This window comes from Hylobates moloch, unplaced genomic scaffold, assembly GCF_009828535.3.
Source record: "Hylobates moloch isolate HMO894 unplaced genomic scaffold, HMol_V3 SCAFFOLD_2, whole genome shotgun sequence".
NCBI lineage: Eukaryota > Metazoa > Chordata > Mammalia > Primates > Hylobatidae > Hylobates > Hylobates moloch.
The window spans coordinates 129,095,051-129,108,347 of NW_026652277.1; the positions used below are offsets into that span (position 1 = coordinate 129,095,051).

The 13,297-nt window shown below is 41.0% G+C and overlaps 1 protein-coding gene across 5 annotated transcripts in view; it reads right to left on the bottom strand.

The window, feature by feature from the left end:
- Window positions 1–5,626: 5,626 nt before the first annotated feature.
- REV3L (REV3 like, DNA directed polymerase zeta catalytic subunit) overlaps window positions 5,627–13,297 on the bottom strand; it is a 186,639-nt gene continuing 178,968 nt past the window's right edge. For 3 of the 5 annotated variants that reach the window (XM_032156806.2, XM_058435485.1, XM_058435486.1), the window contains one exon: window positions 5,628–7,527. In XM_032156806.2, coding sequence (XP_032012697.1) covers window positions 7,387–7,527 — 141 coding nt within the window. In that variant the 3' untranslated portion in view covers window positions 5,628–7,386. Of the gene's footprint in view, window positions 7,528–13,297 lie in introns of all 5 variants that reach the window. The other 2 variants (XM_032156767.2, XM_032156758.2) reach the window with 1 other exon arrangement.

Genomic DNA, 13,297 nt, shown 5'->3' on the forward strand with positions numbered 1-13,297 from the left:
ATAATCTGGTTAAACTGTTCTAACTTGGAGCATGATTCAGTTGTTTCCCCATGTTCCCCATAAGACCTCCCTACCCCCTTTATACTTTCTGAGTCTTGGTGTATGAGAGCCAAACGAAAGGGGAAACCCCTTATTTACTACCATGAGAACATCACAAGAAAGATCCAACCCCATAATTTCAATTACCTCCCACTGGGTCCCTCCCATGACATGGGAATTGTGGGAGCTACAATTCAAGATGAAATTTGGGTGGGGACACAGCCAAACCATGTCATTCCACCCCTGACCCCTCCCAAATCTCATGTCCTCACATTTCAAAACCAATCATGGCTTCCCAACAGCCCCCCAAAGTCTTAACTCATTTCAGCATTAACTCAGAAGTCCACAGTCCAAAGTCTCATCTGAGACAAGGCAAGTCTCTTCTGCCTATGAGCCTGTAAAATCAAAAGCAAGCTAGTCACTTCCTAGATACCATGGGGGTGCAGGCATTGGGTAAATACAGCCATTCCAAATGGGAGAAATTGGCCAAAACAAAGGAGCAAAAGACCCCAGGCAAGTCTGAAATCCAGCAGGGCAGTCAAATCTTAAAGCTCCAAAGTGATCTCCTTTGACTCCATGTCTCACATCCAGGTCACACTGCTGCAAAAGGTGGGCTCCCATGACCTGGGGCAGCTCCGCCTCTGTGACTTTGCAGGGTATAGCCTCCCTCCTGGCTGCTTTCACAGGCTGGCATTGAGTGTGGCTTTTCCACGTGCATGGTGCAAGCTGTCGGTGGATCTACCATTCTGGGGTCTGGAGGATGGTGGCCCTCTTCTCACAGCTCCACTAGGTAGTGCCCCAGTAGGGACTCTATGTGGGGGCTCCCACCCCACATTTCCCTTCCACACTGCCCTAGCAGAGGTTCTTCATGAGGGCCCCGCCCCTGCAGCAAACTTCTGCCTGGACATCCAGGCATTTCCACATACCCTCTGAAATCTAGGCAGAGGTTCCTAAACCTCAATTCTTGACTTCTGTGTACCCACAGACTCAATGCCACGTGGAAGTTGCCAAGGCTTGGGGTTTGCACACTCTGAAGCCTGGCTGGAGCTGTACCTTGACCCCTTTTAGCCATGACTAGAGTGGCTGAGAAGCAGGGCACCAAGTCCCTAGACTGCACACAGCACGAGGGCCCTGGGCCTGGCCCATGAAACCATTTTTTCTTCCTAGACTTCCGGGCCTGTGTTGAGAGGGATTGTCGCAAAGGTCTGACATGCCCTGGAGACATTTTCCCCGTTGTCTTGGGGATTAACATTTGGCTCCTAGTTACTTATGCAAATGTCTGCAGCCAGCTTGAATTTCTCTTCAGAAAATGGGTTTTTCTTTTCTATTGCACCATCAGTCTGCAAATTTTCCAAACTTTTGTGCTGTGTCTCCCATTTAAAACTGGATGCTTCTAACAGCACTCAAGTCATCTCTTGAATGCATTGCTGCTTAGAAATTTCTTCTGTAGCAGGACAAGCCACAGACAAAACCTCTCAGACACCAAGTTGTAGAAGGAAGGGCTTTATTCAGCTGGGAGCATCAGCAAGCTACTGCCTTAAAATCCGAGCTCCTCGGCTGCACAATTTCTGTCCCTTTTAAGGGCTCACAACACTGAAGATTTCACATGAAAGGGTCGTGGTTGATTTGAGCAAGCAAAGGGGTATGTGACGGGCTGCATGCACCGGTGGTCAGAGAGAAACAGAACAGGGCAGGGAGTTTCACAGTGTTCTTCTATACAATGTCTGGAATCTATGAATAACATCGGTTTCTAAGTCATGAGTTGATTTTTAACTACTAGGTTTAGGCCAGGCAGGCCCACGTCCAGTTTTGGGCCTGGCGCCAGGGTTGTCTGTCTTTGATTTTATTTCCTTGTTGTTTTTTTTGTTTGTTTGTTTTGTTTTTTTTAAAACAGGTACTGAGTATAAAACAATATAAAACAATATGAGAGGGTCTCTCTCTTCCCTCACTTCCACCAGATACCCTAAATTATCTCCCTTAATTCAAAGTTCCACAAATCTCTAGGGCAGGTGCAAAATCCCACTAGTCTCTTTGCTAAAACATAGCAAGAATCACCTTTACTATAGTTCCCAACAAGTTCCTCGTCTCCATCTGAGACCACCTCAGCCTGGATTTCCGTATCATTATCAGCATTTTGGTCAAAGCCATTCAACAAGTCTCTAGGAAGTTCCAAACTTTCCCACATATTCCTGTCTTCTTCTGAGCTCTCCAAACTGCTCCACCCTCTCTGCCTGTTATCTAGTTCCAAAGTCGCTTCCACATTTTTGGTTATCTTTACAGCAGCACCCCACTCTACTGGTACCAACTCACTGTATGAGTCTGTTTTCACACTGCTGATAAAGACATACCTGAGACTGGGTAATTTATAAAGAAAAAGAGGTTTAATGGACTCACAGTTCCACGTGGCTGGGGAGGCCTCACAATCACGGCGGAAGGTGAAAGGCACATCTTAAGTGGCTGCAGCAAGAGAGAATGAGAGCCAAGTGAAAGGGGAAATCCCTTATAAAGCCATCAGATCTTGTGAGATTTATTCACTGCCAGAGAACAGCACAGGAAAGAACTGCCCCCATGATTCAATTGCCTCCCACTGGGTTCCTTCCACAACATGTGGGAACTGTGGTAGCTTCAATTCAAGATGAAATTTGGGTGGAGACACAGCCAAACCATATCACTTAGGAAAAGATATTTTATAAGTGGGGAAGTTGAAGCTGAAGTTAGTGGAGAGAGACTAAATGACCACACTCTCCCTTGTCTTATCTAAGCAATTATAATAAATGACACTCCAGGTGTCCTTGACTGCTGCCATCTCTGCTTTCAGTGACTTGAGTTTACAGCTTTGCACTTTGCTCTGGCAGAGATCTTCCTGTAGATACTTTGCCTCATGCCAGATATGCTGGGCAAAACTTGACCTTTTCTGGCTCCTTCAAAAACAGCACTCTAGAAGTCTTGCCACTGGGCAGGAGAGGTTTGGATTTCAAGCTCCTAAGTATAACTGTGATATTCAAGTTTTGTCGCCTGTGCTTTCCATGAGGAAGCAGGGGCTGGCTCTGTCATCCCACTTCTACTTCATCTTCAGGGATTTGGTCAGGCATGAGCATAGACTTAGTGGCCTACCTCTGACCACACCATTCACTGCTAGAGGCTCCCTGGGGTGGTAAGGATGGAGTTAGAGACTATGGTACACAAGGACAGACTTGAGGACTAGCTGGGGCCCCTCTGCTACCTCTCACTGGCTTGGAGAATGGTGTTTTTCTATTTCCTTGTGACAGTAGGCACTTCATTTTCCCTCCTTTGGGAAATTTGAATGGATCTGGTAGAATGAATGAAGAAAGCCCATATGTAGCGTGTGTGGTGGTGGAGAGTGCGGGATCTGTAGTCTGTCTGCCTGGATTTGAATTATGACTCTACCACCTACTACCTAATCTTATTGCTTAATCTCTCCATGCTTCAGCGTTCTTGCATGCAATTGGCTGTCAGATTTAAATGAGATATTTGTAAAGCAATTAGCATATTGCCTTATACGTATTATTATGGGCTGAATTTTGACCCCCTCAAATTCATATGTTGAAGCTCTAATCCTATATATCTCAGAATGTGACTGTATTTGCAGATAGTGTCTTCAAAGAGGCAGTTAAATTAAAATGAGGTTTTTAGGGTGGGCTCTGATTCAATAGGACTGGTGTCGTTGATAAGAGGAGGAAATTTGGACCCAGACAGACACAGAGGGAGACCAAAAGTGATGATACAGGGAGAAGATGGCTATCTACAAGCCAACGAGAGAGGCCTCAGAAGAAACCAATGCTGCCAACACCTTCATCTTAGACTTCTAGCCTCCAGAACTGTGAGAAAATAGATTTCCTTTGTTTAAGCCACCCAGTCTGTGGTGCTTTGTTATGGGAGCCTTATAAACTAATATACTTACTAAGCAAACAATATTAGCTACTATAACTATTATCATTATTGGCCAGGCGCGGTGGCTCACGTCTGTAATCCTAGCACTTTGGGAGGCCAAGGCGGGTGGATCACCTAAAGTCAGGAGTTCAAGACCAGCCTGGCCAACATGGCGAAAGCCCGTCTCTACTAAAAATAAAAAAAAATTAGCTGGGCGTGGTGGCAGGCATTTGTAATCCCAGCTACTTGGGAGGCTGAGGCAGGAGAATCGCTAGAACCCTGGGAGCAGAGGTTGCAGTGAGCAGAGATTGCACCACTGCACTCCAGCCTAGGCAACAGAGCAAGACCCTGTCTCAAAAAAAAAAAAAAAAAAGGCCGGGCCTGGTGGCTCAAGCCTGTAATCCCAGCTCTTTGGGAGGCCGAGGCAGGTGGATCACGAGGTGAGGAGATTGAGACCATCCTGGCTAACACGGTGAAATTCCATCTCTACTAAAAATACAAAAAATTAGCCAGGCGTGGTGGCAGACGCCTGTAGTCCCAGCAACTTGGGAGGAGAATGGCGTGAACCCGGGAGGTGGAGCTTGCAGTGAGCCGAGATTGTGCCACTGCACTCCAGCCTGGGTGACAGAGCAAATCTCAAAAAACAAACAAACAAAAAACCCAACTATTATTATTATTCCCAAGGCACTCAAAGAAAAAATAAAACAACCACAAAAGGAGGAATTTTAATCAGAAACTAATGCTCACAATTTTAGTAAAAGAGACTATCCACAAAAGGGAAGTAATAAACGTTTTCCGTAATTGTTACGGCTGGGAAAACCAGGTGGGACACCCTAACTAAGCTAATGAGGTTATGGGCCATGAAAACACTTAGTTGTCCTGGCAAGTCTGGGAAGATAATGCAGCTGGGAGCTCACCACACTCTGCCTGGGGAACTCTGTTGGGGCTCCATGCAAACAATGACCTCCAAAGGACTCTAATCAAGTAGCCTTGATAGCTGCAGTCCAGTAGCAATAGAAACAGACACAAAGTTGTTTTTTTCTTTTAATGGGGGGTAATATATTCATTTAGTAATAAAATCAAATAGTACAAAGGTGAATTGAAAAGTGATCTAACTTTTTTTAAATTTTATTATTATACTTTAGGTTTTAGGGTACATGTGCACAATGTGCAGGTTTGTTACATATGTATCCATGTGCCGTGTTGGTTTGCTGCACCCATTAACTCGTCATTCAGCATTAGGTATATCTCCTAATGCTGTCCTTCCCCCCTCCCACCAAACCACAACAGTCCCCGGAGTGTGATGTTCCCCTTCCTGTGTCCATGAGTTCTCATTGTTCAATTCCCACCTATGAGTGAGAACATGCGGTGTTTGGTTTTTTGTCCTTGCGATAGTTTACTGAGAATGATGTTTTCCAGTTTCATCCATGTCCCTACAAAGGACATGAACTCATCATTTTTTATGGCTGCATATGGCTGGGTCAAATGGTATTTCTAGTTCTAGATCCCTGAGGAATCGCCACACTGACTTCCACAATGGTTGAACTAGTTTACAATCCCACCAACAGTGTAAAAGTGTTCCTATTTCTCCACATCCTCTCCAGCACCTGTTGTTTCCTGCTTTTTTAATGATGGCCATTCTAACTGGTGTGAGATGGTATCTCACTGTGGTTTTGATTTGCATTTCTCTGATGGCCAGTGATGATGAGCATTTCTTCATGTGTTTTTTGGCTGCATAAATGTCTTCTTTTGAGAAGTGTCTGTTCATGTCCTTTGCCCATTTTTTGATGGGGTTGTTTTTTTCTTGTAAATTTGTTTGAGTTCATTGTAGATTCTGGATATTAGCCCTTTGTCAGATGAGTAGGTTGCAAAAATTTTCTCCCATTCTGTAGGTTGCCTGTTCACTCTGATGGTAGTTTCTTTTGCTGTGCAGAAGCTCTTTAGTTTAATTAGATCCCATTTGTCAATTTTGGCTTTTGTTGCCATTGCTTTTGGTGTTTTAGACATGAAGTCCTTGCCCACGCCTATGTCCTGAATGGTATTGCCTAGGTTTTCTTGTAGGATTTTAATGGTTTTAGGTTTTTATTTTATCTCTCTCTTCTAAAATAAGAACTTTTTTCTATTGAAGAAAATAAGCATATAGAGATTGGCATTAAAGTTTTTAAGAAGTAGTATAGTTTTCGCTTTCCCAGTAATTTAATTATATCAAAATGAAAATGAACACTGAAGATCTACTAACAAGTACACTCTTAAAACTCTCTAAAAGGATGACTGCTAAATTTTCCCATTTTTGCTGCCTTTGTTTTGTTTTGTTTTTTTTTAACCCTGAAGTTTTGGTAAGGAAATTGCAGTATCAAACAAACAGGATATAAAAATGTGTTAAATTTACTTCATTAAAACTCAGAAAAGGCTAGGGTAAGATGTAACCAATGCAGGCTTATAAAAAAGATGAAGTCACACTGCTATATTTTATATTTTATTCAATTTTAATATGGTTTCCATTATTAACTTTTAAAACAAAATGATTTCCAGTTTAAAAAACAATGCACTGACCACATAATTCCTTTTGTATTTTACACAGTTATACAAATATTCTAAATACACATTTTGTGTTCAAGATGATGGCAAATAAGATTAACTGTACAGTACATAAGGAAAGAAAATATTTTAAGCATATTTAGAAGCAATAGAAATGTCGTCTATACAAAACAAGCAAATGGAATAAAATTTTTTATTTTTAAAGTATTGCAACAGGCCCACAGGTTTGTAACAAAAATGTCTTTGCACAGTTCCTCACAATGCCCCATTAATAGCTAAAGCAAGACAGCATTTTTTAAAAAATAATGTTTCAAAATGCTACACATGGTACTACTGTTTGCACAGTTTGATCAAAATAACGATCTACTTTGAGTCAAGCAAAACCTAGAGGAAATATACCAAACAACTTGAAAATCATTTGTATAAAAGTCATTGCACATTATTTTACTCAGTTGTTTGTTTGAAAAGTAAAAAAGTGTATTTACAAAATATTTTGCAGTCAAAATTATAAAGTGAATGGATATCTCGAAGTAACACGTCTTGATACAGACAGTTCAAGGAAAACACACAAATGGTTTTTCTTTAAGAGGTTTTCAGTGCTCCTTCCACTGGGAAGTAAACATGATCTACTCAAATGAATTTACAAGATGGTACACATACTGGAGCAAATCCAACACCTGCATTATGAAACGATGTTTAAAAGGTGACAGAATGAGGAATTTGTACATTGTAGGAAGCGAGCTGTTCAGAGATCAACAAGTACATTTTAATTCGGTTAGCATAGAAGTCTTCATAGTCTTCAGATAACAGATAGACAGTGAACATCCTTGACTCGATGAAAGTTAAAAAGCACCATGCACAACAGTTTAGTGGTAAACACTGAAAAAATAGCACCTGTAATTCTGTGATACTGACAATTTAAAACTGGTCTAATAATTGCCGGAGATATGGTGCCTTGGACAATTCTCTATTTACTCGGGAGAGTTTGAAAAGTACTGGGCAGTTCAGAGAAACACACGGGATGTGTCGATCAAAGCAACCTGTACAGTTCTTGCATATCTGAAAGCATAAGAGAAATAACAGGAAAGTTTTTATGCACGTATGCAAACAACACATTTTTATAATCCCTACTTTCTAGACTACTACAGATTACTGGCAGACATACATTATAGAAACTTTCATTAATCTTAATCTCTTAGAAGCCTAAACTACCCTATGTTGAGACATTTCTAAAGGATATTATTTTGTAAAGATAGAGTACAAATTTCCCTAAGGATTCATTTAATTCCTAAGATTAACTTTCATTTACAATGGAATACTATTACAATCTACATAAGCTACCCAATTACCAAAGAATGTCTCTTAAATGACCTATAAACACGATTTTTTTTTCAAATTACTTAGACTATATTCTCATATGCCAATCATAAAAAAGTTATTTTCTTATTCCAGAAGAGAAAAGCCAATATAAAAAAAAATCAAATGATGTGAATTTGAAAGTAGTGGTGCAGACCAGTGGTTCTTAACCCTGGCTAACAATGAGCTTAAAAATAAACAAATGCCCCATCCCAGACTCATGAGTCAGAATCTCTGGGCATGAAAGCCTAAGAATCTGTACTTAAGGCTTCCCAGATGATTTGGATGTATAATAAGATCTGATCTTAAGGAAAATCATAAATCATAAGGCAGTTTTTAAAAAGAGAAGCATTATAATGTTTTACACAATGATCAGATTTTTAAAAATACTTCAAAGTCTCAAGTTGCATATACAGTTAAAAAAAGATTATAAAACATGAAGAACATAAATTAAAAAGGATGCCAGTGAAGACTCCAAAGGTTAAGAAAATGCAGGCTGACTTTCACCTGAATAGCGTAGACAAGTGATTTTAAAAAAGCGATACTAAATGGCAACAACTACTCTGGACTGTCTTTTAAGAGAAATCAAATACGCTCTAGTGAATTCTTTGATCTATATTTATCAAAGGGTTTCAGTTTCAGAGATGGCTCACAGGCCAGTGAATTTTTGTTCTTTGCCCCAGTTATCTTCCAGTTAACCGAAGGGCACACTTTTTCTAAGTAGACTGGTTACTGTATCCAATATTATGATATTGTCACAAGCAGACTGCTTAGAAACATGTGCTTCAGTGTGCTCCATGAAGACTGAGTACGCTGTTCTACGATGAAGCCTTTGCTAATTAGATCTCTGCCAAGAGACTCAAATCTATTCCCAAATATAGAATTTCTGTATTACAGCTCTATGAATTGCAGTTACATTCAGGTGCCAGGACAAACTGATAAATATTTAAGCTCTTTCTGTGCTTGTCTGATAAATAAGCCAGGATGGAATTACTTGACTCACTAAATTTAACTCAGTGTTCAGTTTCAAGATCTTTTACTGGTGGTTTAAACCCTGAGCATTATAGCTTGATTCAGGCTTACATTTAAAACTTTAAGTGCCCCAACCTGGACATCTACTTTGTAGCACATAGGGAGGCAGGCACTTAAAAAATATCTGCTTTAATCTTTATTCTTTTTACTATCCTTTGGCTTTCTTGTTTAAAATTTAGTCAAGGCTGGGCACAGTGGCTCATGCCTGTAATCCTAGTACTTTGGGAGGCGGAGAGGCAGGTGGATCACCTGAGGTCAGGAGTTTGAGACCAGCCTGGCCAACATGGTGAAACTGTCTCCACTAAAAATACAAAAATTAGCTGGGCGTGGTGGTGCACGCCTGTAATCCCAGCTACTCGGAAGGCTGAGGCAGGAGAATTGCTTGAACCCAGGAGGCAGAGGTTGCAGTGAGCCAAGATCGTACCACTACACTCCAGTCTGGGCAACAGAGTGAGACTCTGTCTCAAAAAAAATTTTTCAGTCAGATGCTTACTTCATTTGCTTTCATTCCTTCATGTTTATGATTAACAGTGTTAAGGTGATGAATTTTTCTCTGAGATCTGCCATCTAGAATCTGATTTGCAGTGTTTTCATTTTGTTTAACAGAATTTACAAGGGGAAGAATCACTTTGTTAGTTTGTAATTAATTACCATTTTATAGCATTGTATTACATTCATTTGTAATATTTCTACTTTTTGAAATGTATTGAAGCTTTCTTTTCTTTTCTTTTCCTTTTTTTTTTTTTTTTTTGAGATGGAGTCTCATTCTGTTGCCCAGGCTGGAGTGCAGTGGCATGATCTCAGTTCACTGCAACCTCTGCCTCCCAGGTTCAAGCAATTCTCCTGCCTCAGCCTCCTTAGTAGCTGGGATTGTGGGTGCCTGCCACCATGCCGAGCTAATTTTAAATTTTAATTTTTATTATTTTATTTTTAATTTATTATTTTTGAAATGGAGTCTCACTCTGTTGCCCAGGCTGGAGTGCAGTGGCATAATCTCAGCTCACTGTAACCTCTGCCTCCTTAGCTCAAGCGATTCTCCTACCTCAGCCTCCCAAGTAGCTGGGATTATAGGTGCCTGCCATCGTACCCTGCTAATTTTTATATTTTTAGTAGAGATGGGGTTTTGCCATGTTGGCCAGGCTGGTCTCGAACTCCTGACCTCAAGTGATTCTCCTGCCTCGGCCTCCCAAAGTGCTGGGATTATAGGCGTGAGCCACGATGCCCAGCTGAGGCTTTTTTTTTTTTTTTTTACGGACTATGACTTTTTTTTTTTAGATAGAGTCTTGCTCTGTCACCCAGGCTGGAGTTCAGCGGCGTGATCTCGGCTCACTGCAGCCTCTGCCTCCTGGGTTCAAGTGATTTTCCTGCCTCAGCCTCCTGCATAGTTGGGAGTATAAGGCTCGTGCCACCATGCCTGGCTAATTTTTGTATTTTTTAGTAGAGTTGGGGTTTCTCCATGTTGGCCAAACGTTTCAAACTCCTGACCTCAGGTGATCTACCTGCCTTGGCCTCCCAAAGTGGGATTACAGGCATGAACCACCACGCCTGGCCAGATAATGGCCATTTTTAAAACATTCTAGAAACAAGTAGTACATTTTTTGGTACTGGGTTACAGAGTTTGATATATAATCACAAGGTCTGACTTATAATGTTTACGATTTCCGTAATTTCACTTATTTCTGATCACTTGATTGGTCTTGGATTGAGAATGATGTAAAATCTCCTGTTTGGATGTGTTTCTGATTCTCATCACATCTCTAGTAATTTCTGCTTCATTAAAAATTTCTACAAATTAGTGCATAGGAGACATTCATTTGAACGTTCTTGAAAAACACCTCAAATTAAAATAGCTCTTGAAAGATGACAAACCATCAGTATTTATAAATAGCATCGCTTTTTTTTTCTTTTTTTGATCCAAGGGTATACATGTAGGTTTGTTACATGGGTGTACTGTATGATGTTGAGGTTTGAGCTTCTAATGATCCTGTTGTCCACGCAGTAAATGTAGTACCTGACAGGTGGTTTTTCAACTTTTCCTCTCCCCACCCCCCTTTTGGAATCCCTAGTGTTCATCATTCCCATCTTTATGTCCATGAGTACCCAATGTTCATTATATGTGAGAACTTATATGTGAGAACATGCAGTATTTGGTTTTCTGTTTTTGCATTAATTTGCTTAGGATAATGGCCCCAGCTGCATCCATGTTGTTACAAAGGACATGATTTTTTTTTTTTTTTTTTTGAGACAGAATTTCACTCTTGTTGCCCAGGCTGGAGTGCAATGCTGCAATCTCAGCTCACTGCAACCTCTGCCTCCCAGGTTGATTCTCCTGCCTCAGCCTCCTGAGTAGCTGAGATTACAGGCATGTGCCACCATGCCCGGCTAATTTTGTATTTTTAGTAGAGATGGGGTTTCTCCACATTGGTCAGGCTGGTCTCGAACTCCTGACCTCAGGTGATCTGCCCGCCTTGGAATCCCAAAGTGCTGGGATGTATAGGCATGAGCCACCATGCCTGGCCGATTTTATTCTCTTTTTATGGCTGTGGCATCACTTTCTTTTAAACTGTATTTTTATAAGAAATAAGATGGCCAGGCATCGTGGTTCATGCCTGTAATCCCAGCCCTTGGGCAGCTGAAGTGGGAGGATTGCTTGAGTCCAACAGTTTGAGACAAGCCTGGGCAACATAGTGAGACCCCATGTCTAAAAAAAAAAAAATTAAAAAATTAGTAAAACATGGTGGGATATGCCTGTAGTCCCAGCTACATGGGAGGCTGAGTTGAGAGGATCACTTGAGCCCAGGAGGTTGAGGCTGCAGTGAGCTGTGATCATGCCACTGCACTTCAGTCTGGGTGACAAAGTGAGACCCTGCCTCAAAAATAAAATAAAATATAAATAAATAAAAAGAAAAAAGAATGAACACCTAATGTTGAAGGAGGATGGGCTCTGGGTAAATTGATGGCACCAAGTAGTGATGTGTTTGTCACTGAGTACAGAAAAAACCTAAGAAAGTCTAGGAAAGGACCATACAGTCTGACCTTAGCAGAGCCCTGGAGGTCCTGCTCTCATTTAGGCTTCATACTAGGATCCAGCAAGGGAATTATAGTTCTATGAGAGTTGGCTGCTGCCATCAGGACAGAAGTCTATAAAATAAACAGAAGCTGGGAGCACCCAGTGACTTCAGTGGTTGTACTGACTAGAACCACAGAACTGGTACAAAATGGCTGAAAGTTGGTTGGTAATAACTCCAGTGATATATTCCTTCTTTAATCATGCATTAAGCAGGAACTTGTTCATTCATTCAATAAATATTTACAGACCAGCCCCATGGACTTGGCTATATGCTAGGCATAACTGACTTGACAGTGAAAGAACCGGGCCTCTGTCCTCACTGGCTTATTTGCTATTTAGTGAGGAGGACAGACAAACCCCAAATCACAGTAAAGCAGAGGAGATTATGGCAGGAGCCTACTACAGGGAAGGCTTCACCCAGTCCAGGGGTTTCAGCTGATTCCTTAGAAGATAGGGGGTGGGGTGGGATAGGTAGAGGAAAGTGTTCCTGGCAGAAGGAGCAGGGTGTTTAAAGGCCAGGAGGAGGCGGTGAGGGGCATTCACAGACCTAAGAGAAGTTCAGTATGGTATGGGTGGAGGTAGAGTGTGACAGAGAAGAGCAAGAAATGGTGACAGAGGGATAGCAGGTAGGGACAGAACGGAGATGACTTATCAACCATAATGAGTAATGATTTTATTGGGGGGTGCGAGGTGGCAAATTTTTCTTTAGATTTCATTCTTCAACTTACTTCGAGATGTTTGTTGTTTATTTCTGCTAGAATTCTCATACTTGAAAAATCATCCTTGCATTTTATATCTATATCCCAGCTCAGCCACTTAGCAGTGTAACATGCAAATCACTTAAACTCTCTGTGTCAGTTTACTCACCTGTAAAGGTGCCTAGAACAGTCTCTGGCACGCAGTATGACTCAATCATGCCGTGAATCATCTATCTGGACTCACAGAATTATAAACCTTCCAAGTTTACTAGCAAGCAATTATCTAAGACAACTAGGTATTTTTCTTTAAAGAATGGTAAGCACTAGTAGAGCAATTGAGACTTTTCCTTTCTTCTTTTTAATACTGTAGATTGAGTATCCCTTCTTTGAAACGCTTAAGACCAGAAGTGTTTCAGATTTCAAATTTTTTCAAACTTTGGAATAAGTGCATTATACTTACTGGTTGAGTATCATTAATCTGAAAATCTGAACTCTGAAATGCTCTGATGAGCATTCCCTTTGAGAGTCATGTTGGTGCTCAAAAACTTTCAGTTTTGGGGCATTTTGAATTTTGATTTTTTTCAATTAGGGATGCTCAACCTGTATTATAAAAGAAATTGGATGGATGGCCATTCTTCTTGTAGCTATTAAGAAACACAACACACTATTCCAT